This window comes from Aythya marila (assembly GCF_965140915.1).
Source record: "Aythya marila genome assembly, chromosome: 8".
NCBI lineage: Eukaryota > Metazoa > Chordata > Aves > Anseriformes > Anatidae > Aythya > Aythya marila.
The window spans coordinates 28139684-28165826 of record NC_139049.1 but is presented as its reverse complement, the minus strand read 5'-3'; the positions used below and the strand labels follow the sequence as shown (position 1 = coordinate 28165826).

The window sequence follows — 26143 nt, the reverse complement described above, 5'->3', positions numbered from 1 at the left end:
AAAACAGAAATGTAATTACTCCACATCCATTCACTACTGTCCATCTTAGGGGCTGGAATTGCAAGGTTTCCATAAAGATTTGTTCCTCTAAAAATCAAATCATATAAATTTTTGATCTTGATAGAAGTATTGGGACAAGTATTTACTGCATTCTTGCTAGGTTCAGTATATAAAACAGTGGAAAAGTTGACTCATTCCTTTCAAATAATAAAAAATACATACATTTTAAAAAGTAAATAAAGCTTTCAGTAAAAATTTACTTTATTTTTGCAAGCTAACTCAGGCATCCAAGATATGTAAAGGCTGCCTTTTGGCTTCCCCCACTGCTTAGCAGCAGGTACTTACCCAACAGTTGTCCCTGTGTTTGGGCTGTGAGGCTGGGAGAGCTGAGTGCTTATTTTAAGAAAAATGCTCCTAAAAGTAGGAGGAGAAATATAAATTGCCACTGGCTTCTCCTTAGCATATCCAGTGGCTGGATACCTTTTCAACACACAAAAAATGTGGACTCTGATTTTGTGTTCCCGGGTCTGGCAGAAACAAACTTGACTATTGCTGTGCAGCCCCCACCCCTCCCCAGCGCTGTATCAGTGCGCTCATAAATAATCCTAAAAATGTAGATGGCTTAATTAGAAATTATTAAATGTTCCAGGCTTATGAAAACACAGCAAAATAAAAACACTGTTTGCCACAGGGCCATTTGAAAACTGGCATCGAAAAGATCAGAAAAACAGAGCAAATATTTAACATTTACTTTAAAGTCTATACAGGCATTCTTATTTATTTTACCATGTGGTTACTATTAAGTGTGTTGGCCAGCATCCACCCTGGAAAAAAAAAAAGACCAACAAAATAAAACCCCAACCCCCTTCAAGCATGCGCAGCTCTGCAGGCTTGCCAGCCCAAATATTTAGACTTCTCTAGCAGAGATGGAGAGCTGGGGAGCTAGGGTGCGTACTTGGCTGCAGAGCAGCCAGGGACATGTGTCCTTCACCCCCAGACTTCCTGGGGAACGGACCCGATAGAGGCCAGGGAGATGCTAACTTACCTTTAGGCTCTCTTGTATGGCAATATTTAGGAGTGATCCCATCAGGAAAACACCTTCTTCATGACTGCTTCCTCCCTATCCCAGGATAGCTCAGAAGGCCTCACCTGTTAATAATGCACCCAGCGGATGCGATAGGTGAGTCTTGCATTAGCGGCACGTGCAAATTCTCTTTCGTCGAGGTGAAGCACAAAGGGCTGTGCTGGTGCTGGCTGCAGCGAGCAGCTTGGATAATGCACGGAAGCCTCGCAATGCACTTGAACTATTTTTCTTCATGGCCAGGTTCCAACACGTACACAGAGGGAAAGTGCCTGATTAGGATTGACTTAAGACAATACCAAATGCTTTACATACAGCACCTTAGATTAGATTTCCTCATTTAAACCACAGATTGGCTATACTTAGGTCAAGATACTGTTTAGGAAATTGAAGTTTTCCTTTCCTTTTTTTTTTTTTTTTTTTTTTTTTTTTAAAAAATAGCCTTGCTGGTATATCCTGAATGAATCAAAACTTAGAAAAAATTAGCATGTAAATTTCAAACTCCCATTTCTTTTCAATATGGAAATCACTGTGTTAACATTTCTGATCTGCTGAATATGAGGGAGAACTGGAATTTCTTAAAGCCAGTTCTATCACAGAAATTGTGATTAAAGGAGACTGCAGATAGGGATGAAGCTGGAGCGCTCACTGCAGCTTTGTGCTTTATAATTGAATTTACGTCCCTCTGTATCACAGGCATACATGAACTAGCCCCCAGTTTCTTATCCAAACTCTTATTTTTTGCAAAATATCTTTAAAATATTTGTTTCTGTTCTTTTGCATAAGAAGTCAAGATCTGATTCAGTACAGGTTCATCAGCTCCAATAGATTCATGTTCAAATAGGAGAAAAAATTGTGGGTCTGGCTTATGGTGTGCATTCTGGGTTGGGGAAGCTGTTTTTGTTACACACTCAGACATCTTAACTCCTTCCTGCCCCTTCACCCAGACAGTAAGTTTTAAAGATGTGTTGTTATCATTTTTTTTTTTTTTTTTTTTTTTTTTGTCTCTGAGTTTATTAAAGTGCAAATGTCAACCATGGAAACAGCTATCACATGCAGTGCAGTACACTGAGAACCACTTTCCACACCATCAACAGAAGGTAAAAGGCTTCTTTGTGATTATCTAATGCACAGTTACTTGCACAAAGGCCAAAACTGAACCCAAACTCTGTGCCCTTCCACAAAGGCTATACCTAGAAATAAATCTCAATTTCAATGAACCAGTCAACACAACCTTCCCAATCAGTTGACAAAGTACATAATGTCAAGAAGGATGGAGTAGTCATAGAACTCAGTATTCTCTTCTGAGCTTCATGTTAATGATATGTTGGAAGAGATGCTTATACTCAGAGCTTTTTAAAGTTCAGCATCTTAGCAGAAGAAAAATCATAAATATTCTTTATAATCCAAACAAAACCTTGCAATGGGCTAGTCTGGTTCCTATCTCAGAGGTGAGGATTGTCTGCCCAGAGATGCTGGGCCATGGGTACTACAGTTGTCCTGGGATTCAGTTTTGCTTTGCACTCTAAAAGAAAAAAACAAATGCATTGAGGTACAAAACACATGAATATAACATGATACAGAACACATGAACATGCTTTCAGCAACAAGAATAAATGTTACCATGTCTACAGTATCTACTTCACAGCTTTGTGAGATGAGGATAAATAAACTATTTCAAAACTTGGATAAAAAAAAAAAAAAACAAAAAAACTTAGAGATGAGTCTTACAAATATATTTTTTTTTTTTAATTAAGGCAGCTTCAGCAAAAATTTCAAGGCTTTTTGTTGGAAACAGACTGTTTCTGTAACACTAAACATGCTTTGCATCCATAGTTCTGACTGACTGTCTAATTTTGATGCTTAAAACTAGCAAAGATAAGTGCATTACATATGTGCAGCATCAGTTCTGCTGCAAAAGTCAGTGTTTGGTCAACAGGAATAATGTGGGAATTCTGAAAATCAGTTCATCTTTCAGGCATGGAGAGAGAAACCTCTGAATGAACCTTTAAATCCATGTCCCAAGAGGCGGACTGGAAATTCAGAATTATAGGAAGCTGTTGCCTTCTTGTAAGTAAATGGTGAAGAGAAATCAATGAGGGAAGGACTCAGGAAGCCAAAGGAAAGCACTAAGTGGAGAACCCATATCAAAGTAAGACCTTAAGAAAGGTGGCTGTAAATAGTTACACAAAAATGAATCCTAAAACTTTAGAATAAAACAATATAGAAGCTGGAGCAGGGATTCGTTTGGCTCACCTGAAGGGACGGATGTGAGATTCTTCCCCCCATCCCTCTCTGAACCAATACAAAAACAAAAAAAAACTGCACAACAAATGATACTTCAAGTTTTCAGGAACATGGCCTGCATGTCTCACCGGTATGATTCTGCGTGAGCTGCGAGATTTGTGCACCTCGGGAAATAAAGCTGCAGTTTCCAGCAGTCCTAATGTGTGTTGAAGGCACGATTTCATGTCCTGTGCTAGGGTCTCTCTTCCTTCTACATGGGTGCACAAAAGACTGATGGTAAAGAGCATTAAAATGAAACGGAGTAGACAGAACGGTTACTTTGTTCAGACTTCATCTATTCTGATATGATTTGGCATTATAATCACACAAAAAAATGTATATACAACAGATACGAATCAGTTGCTTCACTTTTTACAACACTGCCCACATCCCTGTGCTTGTAGACACCTTCTGAAAAGCTGAACTCGACACACATGCTGCATGTGCACTTCTAACTTATTAAACTAAAACCTCCCGCTGCCTTTGCCTGATTAGCTCCAACTCCTGAGAACCAAACTGCCCCTGCCCATACAATATACACATATATATATTTGCCAACTAGTACATTACAAGCTATTTCTGAATTAACTCACCAGGAGCTGGAGGTTAATGCTGGAGCCTAACTGACCTCTGCATGGTGTCTCTCTCCCGGCTGGGCTGAAGCAATGTTCAGGTGAATCTGTGGCTTGCAAAGCACAGCTGTCCAGTGGCTTATGAAGAATTGCACTTGGAGGAATTCAAGTTTGTTTAGTTCAAATACATCTACCCTGCTTTTCCTAATAGTCGTGCACGTACCAGTATAATTCAAATATCCGACCACAGTGTAACAGTGTAAAAGTTAAACTTTGCCTCCAGAAATTATAACTGGAGGTCAGTAGTTTCTTTGCTTCTGGGAACCAGAAAACAGCCTATTTGAGGGTTAAAAAAAATTAAAAATAAAAATGATGAAACCTCTCAGAACATCTCCAAATGCAGCATGGATTTAGGTAAGGCTGTTTAACGGAGAGTTTCATCTCATCTGTTCGCTGAGGAGGTCCTTCCACCAGCTCTGGGCTGGAGCTCTACGTGCTTACCACCTTGACCTACTTGCTTCAATGCCTCTGCTGAAAGTAGCTTCGTCTCTTTGCTTTTCTCCATATGGAAACCTGAGACACTCTTGTTGCCTTTTTGGCAGGACTGGTGTTGCAGACCCATACATTTAGTTAATGTTTGCATGGGTCTGAGAAGATGCGAAGTGCCACAAGGTCTTATCCTACCAGCTGGAAATCCCACGTGCCTCCAGGAAGCAAGTATTTCTTCCTTAGGGAACGTGCTGCTGCTTAGCACTACTAGTCCTGCTGGGTAGGAAATCCCAGAGGACAAGTGTAATTTTAAGGCGAGACATCAGTACATCTACACACCTCTGAACAACAGATTACATCTAATGCATGAGCCCATTATCAGCTGGGCCACAGTTGTTTCCAGGGCAAGTGCCTTGGCAAGATGCTAAATTGTGAGTGATGACTTAAACAGCCTCTTACATTTCAAATATACTTCACAGCAGGGACACGGAGATTCCTAATTGTTTCCTAGATGGGAATTCCTGTCTGTACCTACAGCCACTTGTCCACCCTGTCCTGCTCCTTTCTGAGGAGCTTCTCTCCAACACCTAAAACATCCAGGTCTGTTTGCTTAACATTTGCTGGCATCTCAGCACTGATCCAAAAGCTCCTAAGGAGCAAGATGCTGGCCAGATTTGGCTCTAGGGCTTTTTCTTTTGTTTTGTTTTGTTTTGTATGAAGGCTTCTGTATTCTCTGTTCTTTCTTATACTGGAGCACAGGAGATATGCATCACCTGATAGCCACCAGGCACACTGTCAAAGCCATCCCTCACCCCAGAGTATTTTATTTCATAACGATAATATAATAAAAGCTTATTACAAAACCTAGGAGTACTACAAATATTTCCAGTGTTTCTTTTAAAAACAAAATTGTTCTGCTGTCAGGTTTGTAATCCAAACACTGCCGTGTTGGATTCTGCATACGAGAACTTAACAGCAAAACGGATGGGTTTTTGGCAGCTTTCTACTTTGTGCGGCTTTTGGAAAAAATGGAGCTGGAAATTCACACTAGTGAGAATCAAAGTGTAATCTGTAACAAAAGTAAGGCAATTTTGTGTTTGTTAAAAAAAGGGACTTCAAGTTGAAAACGTCCACTTAACTGCCAGTAGATGGCAAAAATATCCTGTATTTGTCTTCATTACCTAAAATGATTAGTACAAAAGGCTTAACGTGTCTTTCTCTTCCTTGCTTCTCGTAGAAACTTTCAGAAAGTATAAATTAAAGTGCAACTGTACAAAAAAACCAATTCCTAGCAAAAACCATCTAGGGTCATAAGAAGCTATCAAAAAAATTGTTTTGTTTTGTTGTGTTTTTTTTTTTAAACATCAAACGACCAAATTCCTGGGACCAGTAACATTGGTTCTCCTTTGTTTTCTTAAGACAAAACCCAAAAAAAGTATGAAAAAAAAAAAAAAAACCACCCAGGATTTTTTGGCAAACTTTTCATAAAGCATTTGTTCCTTGACTGATTAGCCTATTATGTTCCTTCGCAATCAAGTAAATGGAATTAAATACCATAGCAAAGCCAAGCAGATGCCAACGCTGTCCATGAGATTAAGCCTATGCGATGAGAAGTAGTAACTCTTTTAAACAAAGAAGTCGTCACACACGCACTAGACTTTACCCTCAAATAACAAGAATTTTAACCTTAAAAATCCCCACAGTTTGTCTGAAAGTATAAAATCCTATCCTTCAGATAGTAAAGGAACAGTGAAATGTTCAAGATATCCCTGCCTTCTCCATGGAGCGGCGAGGTCCCAGCCCCTTCAGCATCAGGACAGCAGAGCTCTTTGTTCTCAGATCCTCCGGTAGGTGAAGGCAGGCGGCTTTGGCAGAGGTTTTGGGGTGGTGACGATGGCCAAAAGCTTCCTACGGGAAAGGTGAAAGGTAAATGTGCCAGGGCCATGCTGCTGGCTCTCGAGTGTGCAGGGAAGCTCCCCCTCCATGAGAATACTGAGGACAAAGTGCTGGATTTGGGGGGGGCTCGGGAGCATCCTGTCCCACATCTGCAATGGGAGCTTTGCACATCCCACCCCTCACCCTTCTTTAGTAGGGGAAAAAGAACAGAGGGTAGGATGGCACTAGAAGCAGGAGCACTTCAGCAGCTGCTGGTTTTAGGAGAAAAGCATTGCCAGAGGCTCACATCCTCCCCGTGCTTGGAGCAGCACAGAGGTTTCAACATGAACCTCGCTGCACACTGTGTTTGTCATAGAAAGAGATGCTTGGCCACAGCTCTGTAAATTCAGGATCAACCAGGAGGAAGGTGTCTACCAAAAAGTCAGTGATACGTTTGCTACTTTAAAGCCATGCCCATGTTTCCAATTTGGTTCACAAGGAAAAGTTCATTGTATACATTTCACCCAGGTCTAACGAGTGAAATTAAGTTATTCCTGATTTCCTCAATGCCTTGTTAGAGGGGACTGGATCCTTTGAGAGTACAAAGGAGTACATTTTGGATCTTTTAAAAAAGGAATTGGTTCTGTGTCGCAGGCTATGGAGCGGTGAGGAGGACGAAGGAAGAAGAAGAAAGAAGGAACGGCCACGTCGGACCTGATCCTCACAGTGCGATACCGTGTGCTGGGGGAGCGGTGCCTGGCTCAGCGAGCCAGAGCCATGATCAGGCTGGCGCACATCTCGAAGAAGTCCATGGTGTGGCTGCCCAGGCGTGGGGGCACCGAGGGGATGCTGCCCACGAAGGAACCGCTCAGGGACCCCATCAGTGACTGGCACTCGGTGGCTGCTGCGGCATCAATGCTCAGTCTCGGCCGGTGCAAGCCTGCAGCAGAGCACGAGCGCTGTGGGGTGGATGAGCCAGACCTCTGTTCCATCACCTCGTCTTCAAGGAGGAGAAAAAAAAAAGGGCAAGAAAAAATAAAACGCAACATTAGTTTGGCATCCCTAACATGTTTGCTAAGGAACTAGTAATAGTAGTGGAGACGAATGGATCAGAAGGGCTTTAGGAGTTAGACTCAATGATCCTTGTGGGCCCCTTCCAACTTCAGATATTCTATGATTACAATTCTAACTGAACAGCACTGTGTGCTACAAAAGCATTCGGGAATGGAAAGAATGATTATTTTTCTTCCAAACCACCAAACTTGCCATTTTGTATGTTTTCCATCTCAAGTTGCACCATTTCCCACTTACCATCAATGCTTTTGAAGTCCAGGAGATAGCTGCGGTTGTCCACCTGGTACAGCTGCAGACTCATTTTCACGTAGTTGCCCGTCACTGGGTTCTTTCTGCGCACTCTGAGATGGTAGGAGTTCACCACCTGCAACATGCAACTGGCTTTAAGGAATACCATTCAAGGGAGCAAGAAGAATCCTTATTTTTTTCCTAAATACTAGCAAGACACCGTTTGAGGTAAATAAAACCAACGCAACAGTTTCTGAAAAGACTAATTATTTTAAAATAAGCAAATGGCTTCATAACCTATTTCCTCTTAGAATTCGTTTTTAAAAATGCTTCTTGGGGCTCTGATTCACCATCCCTGCTGGCAGACAAAGCCTTTGCAGCCTGTCTGCCAGGCACCAAGCTGACATTGTTGCTCCCTCAACAGCAGCAATGGCCAAATGAGCCACAAGGCCACTCGCACACCCGCATACGAGGACTGTGCCTGGGAAAACCGGGCAGGCTGGATGGTGGGGACCAGTAATCTCTCCCATCAGCACAGCTAAACTCAGTGTTCGTGAATCAGTCCTGAGCCATGCTACGCATTTTCTCTTGCCACTTCCCACCCTACAATCTGCTGCATCTCATTTGCAACGAGATCTTTTCTCTGTGCTATATTTACGAAGCGATTGCATGGATGGGAGAGCTATTTTGACTAAGAGCCACAGCTGAAGTTATTCTTAGGGTGGAAAGGACTATTGTGAAACCTCCTTGTACAAAAAAAGCTCCACTGCCTACATAAAGGCGTTTGCCTGAGTCGCTTCGCAAAGCTACACCAGAAATACATTAGGTTTGTTAGCTCTCCTCAAAGCTGCGCAGCTAAGAAATGTCTGGCTCTTGTAGGCATGTGCATCTGGAGACAGTCCATCTCTTCACTGGTGCCATGAAAGCAGGCTTCTGGGCGCTACTTAGCTTTAAATACGTAACAATATTATCAAAATAAGGAGGAGATATGAGGCTTTGATGAAAGCCTGGGATCCAGCTGGGATGCAGCTACCAAACACAAACAGCATTTCCTGCAGGCAGATGCTCGCTACTGAGCGAGATGAAGGAAGGTGTGCCAGCATGCTTGAAGGAGCAAAGCTGCATGGGCACAAAACTTGGGCATTTTCTAAGTGCTGAAGTGTGACATTCAACCTGCAAAACCCTCTGGACCTGGAATGAGAAGAGTGACTCTGGTGATGAAGATCTAGGCAGAAATTCTCCTATCTTGGTCCTGATGCTTGCACAAGGCTGCAGCAAAAGGCCAGAAGAGCCCACACCCACAACTGCAATTAGTTTTAGGAAGCTGGACCCTGTAGCCATAGTGAGGACTCGCTCATGGGTTTACTCATCCGAACATGAAAAAGATTGTGACCAAATGCTGCGTACCTCTGCTGAAATATCTGAAGCAAATATTATCAACTAAAATGTCATTTGGATTTAAATCAGGCTTCAAGAAGCTCAGCCCTAAACCATGGAAGCAATGTCTGGAAACACATCTGGTCACTGCTCTGGCTCTGTCAAGGAAAATGCCACCACATCAACGATACAAACAGCTTCAGTGTGGCTTCTGCCCCCAAACACCCCAGCATCTCATCTGGGCCTCTTCTATGATGTAGCAGGTTTACAGGGCAAGGTTTTGGTAGTGGGGGGGCTGCATGGTCCCACATGGAGCAGATCTCCACGCTGCAGCCCGTGGAGGAGCCCCTGGTGGAGCAGGTGGATGTGGCCTGGAGGAAGCTGTGGCCCATGGAGAGCCCCTGCAGGAGCAGGCCCCGGGCCAGAGGTGCAGCCCGTGGAAAGGAGCCCACGCAGGAGCAGGGGGCTAGGGGGAGCTGCTGTCCGTGGGGGACCCATGCTGGAGCAGTTTGCTCCTGAGGGATGGACCTCATGGTTCCTGAAGTGCTGATGCCTCTGGGCAGCCCCCACAGGATCAGTCCAGGAAGGACAGCATCCTGTGGGAAGGAGCCCATGTGAAGGAGCAGCGGAGATGAAGCATCAGGGACTGATGGCAGCCCCCATTCCCTGTTCCCCTGCACACTTGGGGGGAGAAGGTAGAAGAGGGTGGATGGGGAAAAGTTTTTTTTAGCTTGTTTTTAGTTCCAACTGCTCTAGTCTGTTAGTAAAATGCAATGAATTACATTAATCTCTGTACACTGAGTCTCTTTTGCTTGTGACAGTAATTGGTGAGTGCTCTCCTTGTCCTTACTTATACCCATGAGCTTTTTTCATCGTATTTTCTCTCCCTGTTCTTTTGAAGAAAAGGGAGTGAGAGAGGAGTGTGGTGGAGCTTAGCTGCCCATCAGTGTGAAATCACCACATAAGAAGGAATAAGGGAACACGTATCGTGCTATTTCAGGACACGTGGCTGCAATGGCCCAAGCAGAAATAATGGGACTTGCTTTTCTTGGGAGCACTCGAGATGACCTCGCAAGGAATTAGCCACTAAAATTAGAAATGTAACCAGCTCCTCTTATCCCCACAGCTAAACAAGGCAGAATTATCTTTCCAGCCAGAGGCTTAGGGCATTCAGGGAGAAAACGCTTATTTCATGCCATAAATAAATGGCATGGATACTGAGCCACAGCCAGCATCTTCACACAGTGTGTTGGTATAAATAAGCACTAGCAGGGATGATCACAAGGTGTGGGTATTTGTTTGGAAACAGGTGAGACTGACACTACACTTTTACTAACATTGTCGATCAACTCAGGTCATAAGAAAATAACCCTTGAAAACCTCCCTACAACATATTTCCTACCTTCCACTCAAAATCCAGCTGTTTCATAGCGCGGTACACCTCGGCCATAATGTCGTAGGGCTTGCTCTGGCTGCGGATCCCCAGATGCCACTTGGCCTTTTTGACAGTCAGAGGTTTGGGCTTTGTGGTGTTGAGTGCATCCAAAGGGCATCGTGCCTTGGGGCTGTCTGCTATCAAAGGTGGCATCCGCTCGGGGTGCGGCTTCACGCCAGGAGGGATGTGCATGGTGCTGTCATCCATGAAGGAGCCAGTGGGGGGACTGGAGGCGAGGTAGAACTCGCTGGCTTGGTTCATGATCCTCCGGTTGTCGATGACGAGGTGGTAGGCGACTGCCAGCTGGTCCTGCGGGTCACCACTGTACAGGCTGTTCATCACCTCTGACTCGGTGCATTCAAACTTCTCACAGACCTCCCGAACTGCGTCATCGTCAATGACAGTGGCGTCATAGGAAGGGTCCTCTGGGAAGAGGTAACTGGGCAGCTCTTCCTTAAACCATTCGTGTTCCCTGGGGAAAGACAGGTGCCACTGTCAGCTCTGGGCAACCACTGATGCCACTTTGGTGAAAAACTAGATATTTTTTGTACAGGAGAGGAGACGGAGAAAACGAGCTCTCTGGCTGCATATCTCTGGATGAGAAATGGGGTGGCTGCATGTACCCCACACAGGTTGCTTGGTCAAACTAGGACTAATCCTCAGACACAGAAAGGGGAGCTGGACCTGGTCCTGCATGGTTCCCCCAACATTGCAGCACTGCGGACACACAGCTGCTTGCTCACCTGCCTCTGCAGCAAGAGGCAGCACTTAAAAGACACTCATGCTTTTTCATTCCCATGGGTCTGATAGAGATGCTGAGACTCAGAACTACCCAGGCCCCCAATTCCCATGGATTTACAATGAAGTCGATGATAATTAAGTGGGTAAAAGCCACAGAGAGCCTTGGTGCCATGTACCAACTGTAATCTTACCATGTGTGCTGCAGCTCTAACATGTAATTAAATCCTCCAGTCTTAAGGACTCAAGAGATAAAAAAAAAGGCGTTTATGATCTGAATTTTACTCAAATGGTTAAATTACAGCCATCAATTGCAAAAATATATCAAAAAATAGGAAGTCCTGAAAGTGTCTGTAACATTTATGTATATGCTTAGTGTACCAGCTACATGTAACAGCTACCATAAATTTCATAAAATGTACATATTGGGCTCAAGTTTTACAAAGCTTTTTTAAAATTACCGAAGTCCTGTTTGCAGTCATGAACTTTTAATGATATCTGAAGGCTCAAATATCTGCTTAAGAGCCCACTTGTTCCCTTTACCTTGAATACCCACAGTGATGCATGCTGGCAAAGGCTCATGAGCAGTACACTCATTGACTACACAAGAAAAGGATGCTGCATTTAAAGATAAACCATTTGCTCACATTTTAAGCTATATCTGATATTTTAACATTAATTTAGTAATTCTTGCATTCCTCTTAATTTTTTATTGAATGGACATTAAATAAATTGACTACCCTTTTATTCTGAACTGGTATCCTGAGGGATATGTTCTTAAAATAAAATACTGAAAAATGGTTGATGAATATTAAGTTCTTAGGATTATTGTGTTATAGACCTGGTTTTCCTAAGGACTTTTAAGACATTTTTGACGTTATTTTTATCATGCAATAACACAGCATTATATATATGGAAATGTATACATATATATAAATTATATATATATACACACACACAAACATATATATATAAAATTGCAGGAAGTTACCTATTGCCCTTTTTTCACACGCATTGGTGAAGCCACTGAGAAAGAAAGTCACCACCCCAGGTTCATCATCACCCACCTCTCCATCAGCACAGAACATTGCAGGAGGGTACCAAAATTAAATCCCTCAGGACAAAACCCAGCTGGATTAACTGACTACTCCTGTAAAGCATGCTGTGGGCTGACCTGATGTCTTTGATGGTTGCTCGCTTGAGGGGGTCAACCTGCAGCATGTGCATGAGCAGCGTGGCAACAGAGCGGTTGAGGTACTCTGGGATGTAAAACACACCTCCCCGGATCTTCTTGAAGAGTGTGGGGACGTGCTCGTCGTCGAAGGGCAGCGTGCCACAGAGAAGGGCGTAGAGGATAACGCCACAGCTCCAGATGTCCACCTCTGGGCCAGCGTACAGCCTGCACAAAGACAAGGGCAGGAGAAAGGGGTCACCCCTCTGCCCACCTCCCGCTCTGCTCTCCTTCCCTGGGCCCAGCTACCTTAAAAACCTATCTAAGCCCAAAACCACACAAGAGTGATAGGCAATGACCTGCAGAGCTGGTGCTGGCTGACCACGTTCCTCCATGGCGTAAGGAGCAGGTATGTGAGTGTCTCCCCCAGACCTATGGAAAAGCCAAAACCCGCATTTCCAGGAGCTCTGCCAGGTTGCTTGTTCCTTTGCCCCCAGGGCCAGGCAACTCAGCCAGCAATTTCTATTCATTCAGAGAGGCAGATTAAGTGGCAGTAGATACTATATCTCTTGAGTGTTTATTTTCAGTTGAAGTTTGTGTGCTGGTATGCAAGAGCTCCTGCTTCCGACAAGCTGCTAATGTGCTCCCTGGCATCACCATGTCAGGACACCCCAAATATATGGGTTTTGCTCCTGCTCTCCTGCTCAATTTGTTTGTTGCTTTTTGCTACAACTGATGCTTTCTTAGAGACTCTGGGAGGCAGTGCTACCCTGGGGCTGAAAAATCAAAATGGACAGGGGGAAATGGAAAGACAGAGGTCCGTTCATGAAACCTAATCATCCTGCACTTGCTGCTCTTGAAAAGCTCTGCTGCAGCCACACCTGGTATACAAAAAGCACCAGTCGTGTATGCTGTCATTCTCTGAATGCTACCAGAGCACCAAAACACTGCCTTTGCTTCCAAGTGTGAGACTTTCCCCACTGAGTCCAGCAGCGAAATTAGGGCATTTTGAAAATGCACTTATCAGTTAGCCACCCCCTGGTCCTGCCACTGCGTGCCAGCTTTCAGTAGATAGGAGGCCAGATTTTTTGGCTGGTAGTCACATTGTTTGAACAGTGGTTGGATTTTTAATACCAAATGAGGCATCCTTCAGTTACGCTGAAATCCAAGGTCTCACATTCTGGACCTGCCAAGGCAGCAGAGCTCTGGAAGCAGCTCACCTCCTCCAGCCTGCCATACCCACCCCCAGAGGTATATTTACCCTCTGGCAGAAACGGCAGATCATTCCTCTCCCCCACAAACACAGCTCTCGTATGCTGTTACAGATTTGAGGAAAGGGCAGCTTGGCACATAATTCAAGGGTATAAATCACAGGAGTCACTTCACTGATGCTGTGAGCGGTACTGATGCGGGATGGCTGCAGGAAACACTGTGGTTGGTGAAAAAGTGCCACAGGCAGGTTTGGTGTTGCTTTTTTTCCTTACTTTGCTTGTTAATAAGCAGTATTCCCTCTATCCTTGGAATGATTACACTCTGCATACCAGGACCTGTAGAGACTAAATACTTCTTGTTAATCTCCCAGGTGCCTTCTCTCTTACATGAACTCAAAAAGAAATGCATTTCTGGCCTTTATTGAAAAGGACAAAGAGATAATGTTAATATTTTTTGGAATCACAGCAGAGTTTCTGGCATTGTGCCCCTCTTGACAATGAGGATTTGCTTGCTTTCATATATAGAGCTGTAGTCACAACAGGCTTTTTGGATGCTGGTCTAGTTTCTAGGATACTCTGCCAACACATGCGCCTGTGTAAACAGGCATAAAATAGTCACAATCACAACTTCAAACAAAATGCTGGATTTAAAAGTTATAGGTATAAATATACTGGACTATGAAAACTAATGTTCATGCAAAGGATGATTAAAACATATAGAGCAGATACTAAGGAGACAGGCAGCCTGAAAGACCACGCAGAGGGCTGTAAATTTGAAAATCTGTGTTTATAATCTGCACTATGCCATTACAGAAAAGTAATGGAAATCGATGTAGCTTAGATTCTTGACAGAAAAACACGGGAGTTAAAATGTCTGTATCAATGTGACAAGACTGAACTCAGCCTTGTAGCCTGAGTTCAAATGCCATGTGCATGCAGATGCTGCACACTAGCAAGATGCAGCTCAGATATGCCACTGCACTGGCGTTTTGTCAGTTCAATTCATCAATTCAAAACAAAGCTATGACAGCTGAACCTACTGAAAAAAAAAAAAAAAAAAAAAGAGCCTAGCTTAAGGAACCAGAAGCCAAGGATTTTCAATACAAGAGCTTAGCGGTGTAGGGAAGAAAGTAAAGAACATACTGATTGCTCTCATAGTGAATGGTTTTTCTCATTAACATTGTGTTTTATATTATAGGTGGGCAGGAGAGAAGGGGGTGGCCTGAAAGAGCCTTTCCAACTGAAACCTCAGTATTTGCATTCAAAGAGCAATTTCCATCCTCTTTAATTAGCAATATAAACAGTAAACATCTGCTATTAATAATTTCTCCAGAGTAAACAACTTTAGCAAAACATGTTTTGCTATTACAGCCATTGAGAAATGTAATAACCGAGAAAACCTTATTATTTTGCTAGTAGATTCACCCAAACATAAAACACAGACTGGAACCATTCAGCTGCTTTTACTAGATGTACAAAGCTGTTTCCAATCCCAAGAGCAAATTTAAAGATCACATACTCACATGTGCTCTGATTAGAAGTGGCATGTCCTACCTTCCAGAGATGACTTCAGGGGCTGCATAATTTGGGGAACCACAGCTGGTGCGAAGAAATTCACCATCTGACATCATGTTGGACAATCCTAAAAACAAGATGTTCGCTACATATTGACATTTGATGTGAATGTCCAGACAGACGAGACTCAACAGAGGAGGAGAGATATGGCAAGTGGAGGGGGAAATTTGACATCATTTAGGCAGAAACCTCTGAGCTGCTTTGATAATCCTTAATATTTTCTTTTCACATCCATACAAGGAATATTGACTCCAAGCTAGCTTTGCTTCTCTGAGTTGCAAAGCTCGGAGCCTTCTTTAGCAGAGGAAGAGAGATATAATTCACTCCAGAGTGTGTTGTTTATATGGGAATTGTGTGGGGTTGTGAAATTTGTAAATCTTTAAAAGGATTTATCACTGCTAGAAAAGACTGAATGGGACTGAGCTGGTAACCCAGCTTTTACGTTGGATTTCAAACAGTAATGCCACTTAAAGACTCCTGTTACTGTTCATTTGGAAAATGAAGTGAGGCCAAGAGCACATGGCCATACTAAGGAGAACACACATGAAAATAAACATATGCAGCCAGCTCACCCTGGAACTAACTGTGATGAGTCTGTCTTAAACATAAATTAACTAAATCTTTATATTAGGTGATTATAATAAAACATAGTGAAGATTTGCAAATGACCTTGCTTCTCCATTATTAATGCAAGCACAGAAGCAGCCTACAATAAGTAATCCCTGCTTTTGCTAAGAAGCCAGTGTTTATAACTGTGGGCTTTTCAGGTAGAGAAACTGCTAGTGGTTATGAAAACAGACTCTGGGTTTTGTAAGGCGTGCTACGCAGACACGCTCCAGCAAGCGGCTTGTAGCTGGCTGCATTTCTGGAATGCTGTTGGGGTCACATACCAAAATCAGCTATCTTCGCATTCATGTGTGCGTCCAGCAGCACGTTCTCCGGTTTCAGGTCTCGGTGGACAACCATGTGTCGGTGACAGTAATCCACTGCAGAGAGAATCTGCTGGAAAAGGCGTCGAGCCTCTGCCTCTTCAACCTGCAGAAGCAAGGGGAAACCGGCCTGAAGGCTGCGGGGCTGGCAAGGGGAGGTTTGCCTTAGCAAGGAGCCAAAACTCTTTCACAGAGCGGAGACAAAACTATGACATGCTTGTGACCACGCTGGAACCAGGAGCAGCAAATGAAGCAAATTTCCCACTGGCATTTAATAACGTGCTCGTGTTTTCAAGTGATATAGCCCAGAACTGGGGGTAATGAGATGAAATTGGAAAACTAAATTTGGCTGAGCTGTCAAGGAGAACCTACTGGTGACACCTATCAGGCAATAGCCTGCTTTCACAAGGGGACAGGCTCTGTTGTACAGCATATGAAGATCAAAACACTGCAGAGGATGCTACAGGGATGATGATACTGCAGTGATGCTACAGACAGAAAATCTACATATAAAATGATCAGGAGACTTATTGTTTATGCTGAAGACTTCCTAAATATTCCCTTCGTGAAAATTTAGTTTCTGAATGTGAGAGTTCAGAAAGGATCCAAACTGGTCATTGGACAGATCCAAGTGGGCAAAATCAGAAATTATGCTGGAATCAGAACTGTATATAAAAACATAAATTAGTTAGCTCCGTCTACCAGTGCAATAACCTAAAAAAAATAAAATAAAATTGTAAATTGATTGACTTTTTGTAGTATAGAGAAGAAAATGGACTGATCCTTCACCCGAAGCCTTATTCTGGATGTTCATTTTAGTCCATTTTTGTCTCTTTGACCTGAGACTGCTCCCTAACTATGAGGATGTCCACAAGTGATTTTCTCTGTAACCATAATATCATATTTCATGCACTCAACCTATTCCTCAGATGATTTATACCCAGTAGGAATACTGTCATTTGAAAATGTTGTTCAGATAAGCCACATCCTTAAAAAGTCTTCAAAAAGTCTGACATGGAGCCAAGGGGGAGTCTGGAGGAGGAAAATGACTGGGATGGAGACCACACCGAGTGCTCTTTCCCTCCAATGCCCTGCACACACGTAAATCTGCTGCTGAACCAGGGGGGTTTGACAGGCAATCTATAGCGAAAAATTAAAAAAAATAAATATATGGTAGTTTTCCAAATATTTTCGCTAAGCAACACGTTACCTTGGATATTTTGGTTTGCGTATCGAAATACATCACAGAATGTTGCAAAAAATGGCACACAACTTTTGTGCAAGGCGAGTACGAGACGCTCCAGATGGGATTGCTGTGAAGCAACTTCTATTTTGGGCCTTAACCTTAACCGTGTTCCCTGTAGCAGCCGTTTTACTTCTAAACATCATCCTCTTCCCACACAAGTGTTTGGGCTGACACGGTACTGGCACTTACGCGTCCATGCTTACAGATGTAATCAAATAATTCTCCGCCAGATACATATTCCATGACCATGAAGAAGTCTGTTGGTGTGCTGATGACCTGGTACCTTCAAAAACACAAGGGGAAAATAGAACAATAGTAAGAAATGGAAAGGCTTTTAAACAGATTATTAGTGTCCCGTCAATCCTTAAAATAAGCAGTGCTTGGATCTTGCATTTATAATTGCTTTCCATTTCTGAAAAGCCATCTCTTATTTCAAGGGGCAAGTCAGGATAATCTTTCACTTGACTATGAAAGAATCTCTTTTACAGATTTACCTTCTTCCTTCAAGCTTTTCAATAATCCTCTAAAATCTCTGCCAGAGAATCCTATTGCAATTAGGGCTGTCCTGACTTTCAAATTTCCATTTTGGCTATGATCTGCAACAAAATCTTCAGAAATGAAGGCTTTATTAAAATGGGGATGGGAATGGGGTATATTTGGTTTCCCTCTTGGTGAAGATAAATAAAGGAAGTCTAGACACTAGAGGGAGCTGCCCTTGGAAAGGCATAGAGACAAAGATGAGTGCTCCAGATTAATGTTATTTTTCAAACATTAAACTCCTTTATATTCTAATGATAGGTGTGTGGGGGAAAAGAGTATCCCCATTGACTTGCAAATTTACTCTCCACCTCCGCTAAACGATCCCAGAGTGCCACAAATGCACTTCAGTTTCCCAGCTGGCAGAACCTAACGGTGATGAGCTGCGGTCAATGCAGCTGTAGTAATTCATAGCAGCACCAGCCGAGGTGCCCTGTTTTAGACAGGTTATTTGCCCCCCCACACCCTTTTTTTTTTTTTTTTTTTCCACAATTGGTAAATAGATTTCAAATTATTTTCAGAGATCAGCAAGTGAACAGGTGTTAGTTCAATAAGGATCAATAGGATCAACTTAATTTTTCTGAAGTGCTTTGCACCCAGACATCTAAGTTATTAGTAGCACTAATATTTCTTTCATTTATATGTAAAGTGATGGGACATCGCAATGGACTGAAAGAGGAGGCTTATGTACTGTAGTCTCCTCCTCACGTCTTTTCTTTATCACTGTATTTCAGGATTGCAGTATTTACTGTAGGACACCAATGTTTTTAAACTGGTTTTAATTTCTAGGCTTTAAAAGGTTGTTTGATAAATGTGTGAGCGGGACTTGCAGGATACTGCATGCACAGCTGAGGACTCTTGCTGGCTTTTTTGTAAAATAATACCAATGTGTTCTCCAATAAATCCAGGGAACTGTGAAGTTACTCTAAAGTCAACAGTTGCTGCATGGTTAGTTATTTAACTGTAGGGAGAATTTGTTTTCCCTTGCCTCTAAGTCCCAGGTATTTGCTATATCTCATGCCAGTTTTAAGGCTGACCTAAATGTCAACTTATCCTCGCAGTTACCATTCAACAGCTTTCTTTTATAGAAATGCCAAAGATATTATCAAGTGCCTCATTAATGTGGACTGGCTGCACAAACTGGGGATTGAGAAGGAATCCCAGAGGCTGCAGTGCAGGTGCTGATTTACAACTTAAATTCAGGTTCATCAGAGTGGCAATGTTGAAAACTTATGTCTGAATAATAAATAAATAAAAATGTTCCTTTAAGCTCTGGATAATCAGGCCATTAAAACATAAATCCTATTGAATTCAGGCCAAAGCTTCACTCTAAGGGCCTGGCTGTGCTGTAATTCCTCAGGCATGATTCTCAGTAGCTTCAAGTCCTGAAATACCAACCCAAAAAAGGGAAAAATCACAGAAATTTCATATAGCATCCCAACACAGGAAAGTACAGATCCTCAGATCCTCTCCAGGCAACTTTGTAACGGCCTCAGCAAGGAAAACAGGATGTTTTGTGCAACTTTAGCTAAGCCAAACTTGGTGCGGGGACAAGTCTGATGGCCGGTATAATGGCCCAAACTCCCAATGGTAGACACATTTTCCATCATTTCTCAATATGTTGATTGTGTCCCCAGGCAAATTAGCAGGAGGATTCTCAAAAAAACATTTGGCTCTAAAATGCAAAAACTTGACCATGCACCTAGCATCCTCTACAACTATAAGCCTTCTGTTGAAGCCAAGTCGCCATGTGAAGCCTTTGCAGATGGCGCAGTAAGGTGAACACATGGAAGAAAATGTACTTACAGTTTGATAATATGAGGGTGCCGGAAGAGTTTCAAGTTTTGAATTTCTCGTTTGATCTTCCCAACCACATCCAGGCTGCGTATTTTCTGTCTGTTTAGTATTTTTACTGCCACTTTGTGCCCTGTCAGCTGGTGTTCGCCAACTAAATAGAAAGAAAGCATTGCAAAGTCACTAAACAGAGAACCAAAGTTCACATAAGCAACTTAAGATACTGAGACAGACAATTTCTAAGCAAAAAGCAACTCTCGAAGGGAAAAAGCAATAGAACTTGGGATGTTCTGCATGTAGTCTGGATATTAGGACTTTATTTTCCTCAGCTTTCCTATAGGTACTCTTCACATTTCTTAAGCCCTCTTTCAGAGAGAAAAGTTGGAACCAAACACCCAGGGAAAGAGGCAAGTTTAAAGGAAGCAAAATGGTGCAGCATTTCATAAAATGCCTTAACTAAAAGAGCAGAAATCAGTGCCACAATATATAAATGACTTTACAACTAGATTTGGCACATTCGTAAAGCAAATCCCAATAGACCTATTCAAAAAGACAATTTGGATAAAGAATGACTGAGTGCTTAAAAGTCAGCTTGTGTCTCTTCACTTTATTATTTTCCCATTGAAGTGCAGGAAGAAAAGAGGGGACTTATCTGCAAAGTGAGTTATTGGAGGTGTTCATACCCAAAGCTAATTTGCAAGGATTTATAGCACGAAAAGGTTACAGCGATCAGAAGCAGATATATTTAAATGGCAGCAGAGAATCTCCACTGTCACGCATGGGTTGAGTAAATCCCTGATAAACCAAATCTTAAAACTAGAACATCACGCTTCTTTAAGAAAAAAGATATAGAGATTTTTCCCTGCCCAAAACAGGACTGCGGGATTTGCATTACTAAAATGAATTTCTATTTATACTTCCTTAAGTGTGCTTCTTGTTTTGATGACAAGCAGCAGGAACACCACACTGGAGAGTAAGAGCTCCAGCAAATTCTGCTTGTAGAAAAGACACAAACTTTAATATGTGTTTTTATAATATCCACATGGTGCACTTACAGTGATGCTTATCTGTTGCACACATCAGGACAAACAGTGACCATAATCTGGAGTAGCACCACGGTTACTGGTGTAATGGCACTAATTTATCAGTAATGTAAAATGAATTCAGAATTTAATCCATTTGCTATCAACAAATAGACTATTTTAAAAAGGAAAACAATTGCTCTGTGTTGCAGGAAGCAAAATTTATAGTCAAGTTAAACTGCTGAAACTGCTTGAAAACTGTCCATCAGGTGTTTACATCTAAAAGGGTTCTCTGGCCACAGGCTACCCCTCTGCAGTATCTCAAGGTGTGACACTCAAAAAGGTGGCATAGAGATGGCTTTCTAAAGACTGTAGGCAAAACCTGCTTACGGTACATATCTGGTCTCCCTAATTATGAATATTACCCCTTCAATAATAACATAGAGCACAAGGAGTTAATAATTATGAGCGAACCCTGTTATTATGTTATTAGAGTCTGTAATTTTGGAGCCTTTAACAAGGTGATCAGAAGCAACCTGCATAAGCAGGCAGCCTGAGAAGGACCGGACGGCAGCACCAGCACTGCTCAGGGCACGCAAGGTCACTATTATTAGCCACGAGATAAGACCTGCCGGAGATTCTTTCCTCAATAAGACCATCCTAAAAATAAAACACTTTACTGCCCTTGAAAATTAAAGCACCACTTTGCATGTCCATTTTATTCCTCGTAATACTTAAACTACCAGATGAAATGAAAATAAACTCAGCTTTGCAGTTTGGATGCAATTTAGGGATTAGCTGAGGGCTGAAGTAGGGAGGTAATTCCTCCCGTGTGGTACAAGGAGAGCACTGAAAATAGTCGGAGGAGGCATTTTCCCTGGTGATCCTCGGGGATGGGAGAGCAGGGCAGTGCTGGACTTGCCCCGCTGCAGGGAGGCTGTGCTGGAGCAAAACTCTGCAAAGCAGCCTGTGTGCAAGGGGTGCAAAAGCCTGCCCCAGGTTTACTGGCCAGGGCACAGCTTCTTCATTCACTGCAAGAAATCTTCCCCAACTTGCTGTGCTTTGGCCGATAGTAGGCCTGCAAAAGGCGCCGACCTCTCCTTGCCCAGGTTGTCAGGGTTTATGCACAGTACACGCTGCACCGAGGAGGCTGGGGAAGGCAGAACAGAGGGGGAGCAACAACTGCAGCAGGTGTCTTCAAGACATTTGACTTGGTTGACCTTTGTGCTGCAATACTTCTGCCCTCTCCTTCCCTACCTCTGTGGCTGGGAATGCAATACACTGCATTTTGAAAGCTGCCCTTGCTTCATTTAGTCCCATTCAAGAACTGTAGTGCACTAGGGCAGTACTTGGGAAAACGAGGACCAGCAAAGCAAAGTGGCTTATGGCAGAACTATGAAGAAGACTCAGATCACTGCCATCCTTTGTTCAAGACAAGTCTGTCTGGCCTTACCCCAGTATATACTTCAGGGGAAAAAAAAAAGAAAAAAAAAGCCATTCCCGGAATGAATAATTATTGTTTTTAAACTACTGCCGAATAGTTCATCTTCTTTCCACCCATGACAAACAACACTCAACTCTGCAAAGGTTTTCTAGTTCAAAGACATCAATAATTAAAAATAAACAGTCTATTTTGTAATCCATCTTTTGCTTACAGTAAGCATTAGATACAGAGATATTATTGTTTCGGTCCCCAGTGGCTTGTTAAGCCTACTCGAACGTCTTGAGAGAGACAAAGAGAGAATATAATTTGCTATGTGGTGGGTGTCTTTTAAGCCTTTTGGGTCCCTCCTGCTGCAGCCTGCGGACACGGGAATTTCCACACATGGCTCTAGGGACAATTTTCCCCTCTGCTCACTAAGTTTCCAACCCAGCACACACCGGGGGCACGGTGCAGCCCTGGCACGGGAACACCAGCAAGTCCCACGTGCTTGGGTAGGGCTGAAAGCCATCTCTGTGCTTATGGGTTTGTCCTTTCCTGGTCCCTGGGATGGTGGTGCTGAGGGAGCCTTCTCCTTCCTTCTCCCTCCCTGCCCGGATTAAGAGCCCACGGGGAGGAGGGAGGGCTGAGCAGCAGTATTAGGAGAGGGATTGGTGCACATCTCGTCTTTTAGTGGCAAGTGCTCTGGTAAGCTCCCCCGCTGCTTAAAATCAGCAACCAAGGCTCCTTCAGGGCAGGTAGAGGAGATGGATTTGACCTTGAGATGAGGAGCAGCCCTGTGTACTGAACAGAGGCCTTAAACTCCTAAAACTGGCACCAAACCAGACGTGGTGCGAGTGTCCTCAGCCACTACAGCATCTGCTTACACATGGGACTGCCTGGGGACAAGAACACTTCAGTATCAGATGCTACTAGAGAAAGAAGAGAAGATACAACCGAATGAGTTTCTGTCAGAAGACCTTTTTTGTTTTGTTATTTTACATGAGAAAAAGATAAGGATGAATAGTGTTTATCTTGCAGTGGGCCAAGATAATCACTGAAGCCCCTTGCCAGCGTGGCTTTTTACATGAAGCCCACCTCTGGGTGTGTGTTTGGCATCGCTCAGGCAGCACAAGCACTTATGTTTTTTGCAAATACTTTACAAGGACTGTAAAAGTTTGGGGAAAGGAGAGAAAACTCCTTCCCTATCAGCTGTGCTGGCCCTTATCTTAGCCTGAAGTTACAAATGAAATCAATCCAAAGCATATATTTAGCCATGACGTATTACTCCTGTCCCAGTGCCACTTGCTCATATGTTCTGTCACCGTTCCTCTCCCTTTCCTTCATCTGTTCAGGCTCTTCTAGTTGATCATCCTCCAGTGCAAGGTTTGTCCTTTAGCAGCAATGGAAAACAGGACCTGACCCTGCCTCGAGCCCTACGAACAGATATAAACATAACCCAAGATCTGCAGGTCCCTGAGGAACCATGAATTGATCACTTTGGTGGCCAAGAAGCGTAGGTACAAAACCACCAATTGGCCACCTGAGACGCTGAGCATGACACCACAAGAAGAAACACTGCAGCAATTCCTCCTGCTGCTATATTTCTTCCCTAAGCTCCAAATCCACAATACGGACACCTCAGCTCTATTTTCTGCAAATTCATCTCGTCTTGAGTGTAGAGGTCAGGGGGAATAACTATCACCAGCTCTCCCTGGATTTGGCAAAACCCTGTGGCACCAGTGGCAGCTCCGAGCCTTCCTCCAAAGCCTGCTGTCCATCCACACTCACATCCACCACCTTCCTCCCCTGTAACAAGTGCTGTATTCCCATCAGCTCTTCCAACTGGGATTTCAGCATTAGCACCAAAATCCTGCTCTCATCTCTCAACCTATCTGCTCCCCTCATCTCGTGCCTTGTGTGGTCTTCCTGTAAATGAGATTAAGGAACTGAAGGGGCTTAAAAGTAACTATTTCTTTTAGCTTTCAGTGAGGCAGTATCATGCACCAATGACACGGGCAGCGTTGAAGTAGAATGAACATCCCAACAGGGCAGCAGTGACTTTTGCTATCATACCTCTGGTTTCTGATAGCTGGAAGTGACTCCTCAGCTGCAGCCACAAATTCAAGCTCCATTAGCATCCCATCACCACTAAATCCTCCCCCCACCCTTCCACTGCCATGTTTCTGGTTCCTTAATACCTTCACGGCTGGAAATTGCAATTTATTATTTCTTAACCATGGAGAGTAAGGCAGAAAAAGTGCCTCTCGCAAAGTCTTGTGCAAGGCAGGTTGAAGAAAACACATCAGCAACAAGAAACGCGGCACGGATGGCCCCAGCCTGCTGAGTGCAGAAGTAATTATCACACACAACGTACACAAAGCTTGAAGCAACCAGGAAAAAAATCTCTTTGCTTTCCCTGTGTTTTCTGCTAAACACGGTGAATACGGTCTTTTCTAAAGCCCATTAGATTAAAACACCACAATTCTGCACAAACAGGAGATCCAGTTTCTATGTCTCGGTTTCCAATCTCACATCCAGATTTCACCTGTCAAACACCAACTGCCATCACAGGCAAAATACTATGTGAAAAATACACAAGTATAGCGCGTACTACTTACTCATATAAGGCTTTGAGTTTAGAAATCATTTTTGTGTTATTTTAAACGCACCTCTGAAACTGTTCTTAACCAAAGCAGGGAGATGTATGCGCTGGGAGTGCTGGTGCTAGCTACTCCTGAAAGGTAGCTAAGGAAAACAGGCTTTGTTGGCAGGCTTAATTTGGTCCGCAAGAAAAAAAATGCTCTTGAAACACTTTTTGAGGTCCGCTGGCATACAGGAGTGACTTAAACAGTCCTTACTGTTAGAAATATTTATTCTGATAATTCTTTAGTCGCTAATTTGTGGTTTGGGATTAAACGCAGCAATATATTTTTAGGGGCCTGATTAATGGTCACAGGTGGATTTAGCTCCAGCGGTCGAGGTGTTTTCTCTCCCCTGCTGTCAGTTTTGGTTTATTTTAATACTCCGGCCGCTGAGTGCGGGCACATCTCCTGTCTGAGCAGCCTCTGGGTGCTGCAGCAGCCTCCCATGGCAGGGCAGGGGACAGCCCAGCGGGGCAGATGCTCCGCACCAGCAGTCTGGAATCACAGCTCTTCATTTCCCTTAGATAACAAAATTTTATAAAGCTTTTTAAATGTATTTATTTATTAATATCATGACTCAGTGTGAAAATGGCAGATTTGGCAGGAAAAAGAGAAAGAAATCTTGGTGTCAGGTAAAGCAAAGCTGGTGTCTCTCTTGAGTTGCCCTCTCTGGGGTGAATCCCAGGGGACCCTCCCGAGCCCCAGCCCTGTCTGGCCGCGGGGCTGCTCGCACGGGGAAGGGGGGTGGACAGCAAAAAGACCCCCTCTCTCTTCCTCTTCCTCGCACCCCCCCGGCTCGAAGCGAGCAGGATAAGCAGCCCACAGCCCGTTTTCCATGCAAGGCTCGGCAACGGCGACCCTGCCGCCCAGCCTCCCGCATCGCCGGCCTCCCGCCGCCGGTTCAAAGTTTTGCTGGGGGCACCACAGGCGCTGGGGGCAAGGGAGGGGGCCGCAGCCGCTGCTACCAAAGGGCCAGCTCGGCGCTCCCTCGCCCCTTTCCCCCCACACACCCCCAATTTGCAGGGGCCGCCCCATCCTCTGCGCCCACCCGGCGCGGCGCCAGCCTCCGCCCGCCCCCGGGATGCAGCGCGGAGAGGGGGCGATGCCCGGGGAGGGGAGGGGGGGAGGCGACACGGAGCGACATGGAGACCCCCCCCCTCGTCCAGCCAAGCCCCCTCCCCTCCCTCCATCCCCTCCCCTCGGTACTCAGCTCTTGACTTTGCCGAAGGTGCCGACCCCCAGCGTGTCGCCCAGCACGTAGTGGCCGATCTTCACCCGCCCGTCGTGCTTCTGCTTCTCGGCCATCTTCGCCCCCCGCCGGCGGACCACAATGCGCAGGGCTGGCCCGGCACGGCACGGCTCTCAGCACGGCTCGGCACGGCTCTTAGCACGGCTCGGCACGGCGCAGCGCAACGGGCGTGCGCAGCGGGGAGCGGCG

At 44.1% G+C, this 26143-nt stretch overlaps 1 protein-coding gene across 6 annotated transcripts; it reads right to left on the bottom strand.

Annotated features, from left to right (window-relative positions):
• Positions 1-1672: 1672 nt before the first annotated feature.
• On the bottom strand, positions 1673-26143 carry PRKAA2 (protein kinase AMP-activated catalytic subunit alpha 2). Of its 6 annotated transcripts, none has more exons than XR_014318017.1 (10): positions 25917-26143; positions 19631-19772; positions 17477-17570; positions 16003-16147; positions 15092-15179; positions 12330-12554; positions 10385-10889; positions 7615-7741; positions 3457-7303; positions 1673-2606 (listed from the first exon to the last, which is right to left on the bottom strand). XR_014318017.1 is itself a non-coding variant. In XM_082765954.1 (10 exons), the coding sequence occupies exons 1-9, from the start codon at positions 26008-26010 to the stop codon at positions 7065-7067; spliced, it is 1659 nt and encodes a 552-aa protein (XP_082622080.1). In that variant the 5' UTR covers positions 26011-26143; the 3' UTR covers positions 1673-6336; positions 7029-7064. The 6 variants fall into 6 exon arrangements, 5 of the variants coding, with proteins under 5 accessions (XP_082622080.1, XP_082622079.1, XP_082622078.1 ...); XM_082765954.1 differs by having other exon boundaries at positions 1673-6336; positions 7029-7303; XM_082765953.1 differs by having other exon boundaries at positions 1673-6336; positions 7039-7303.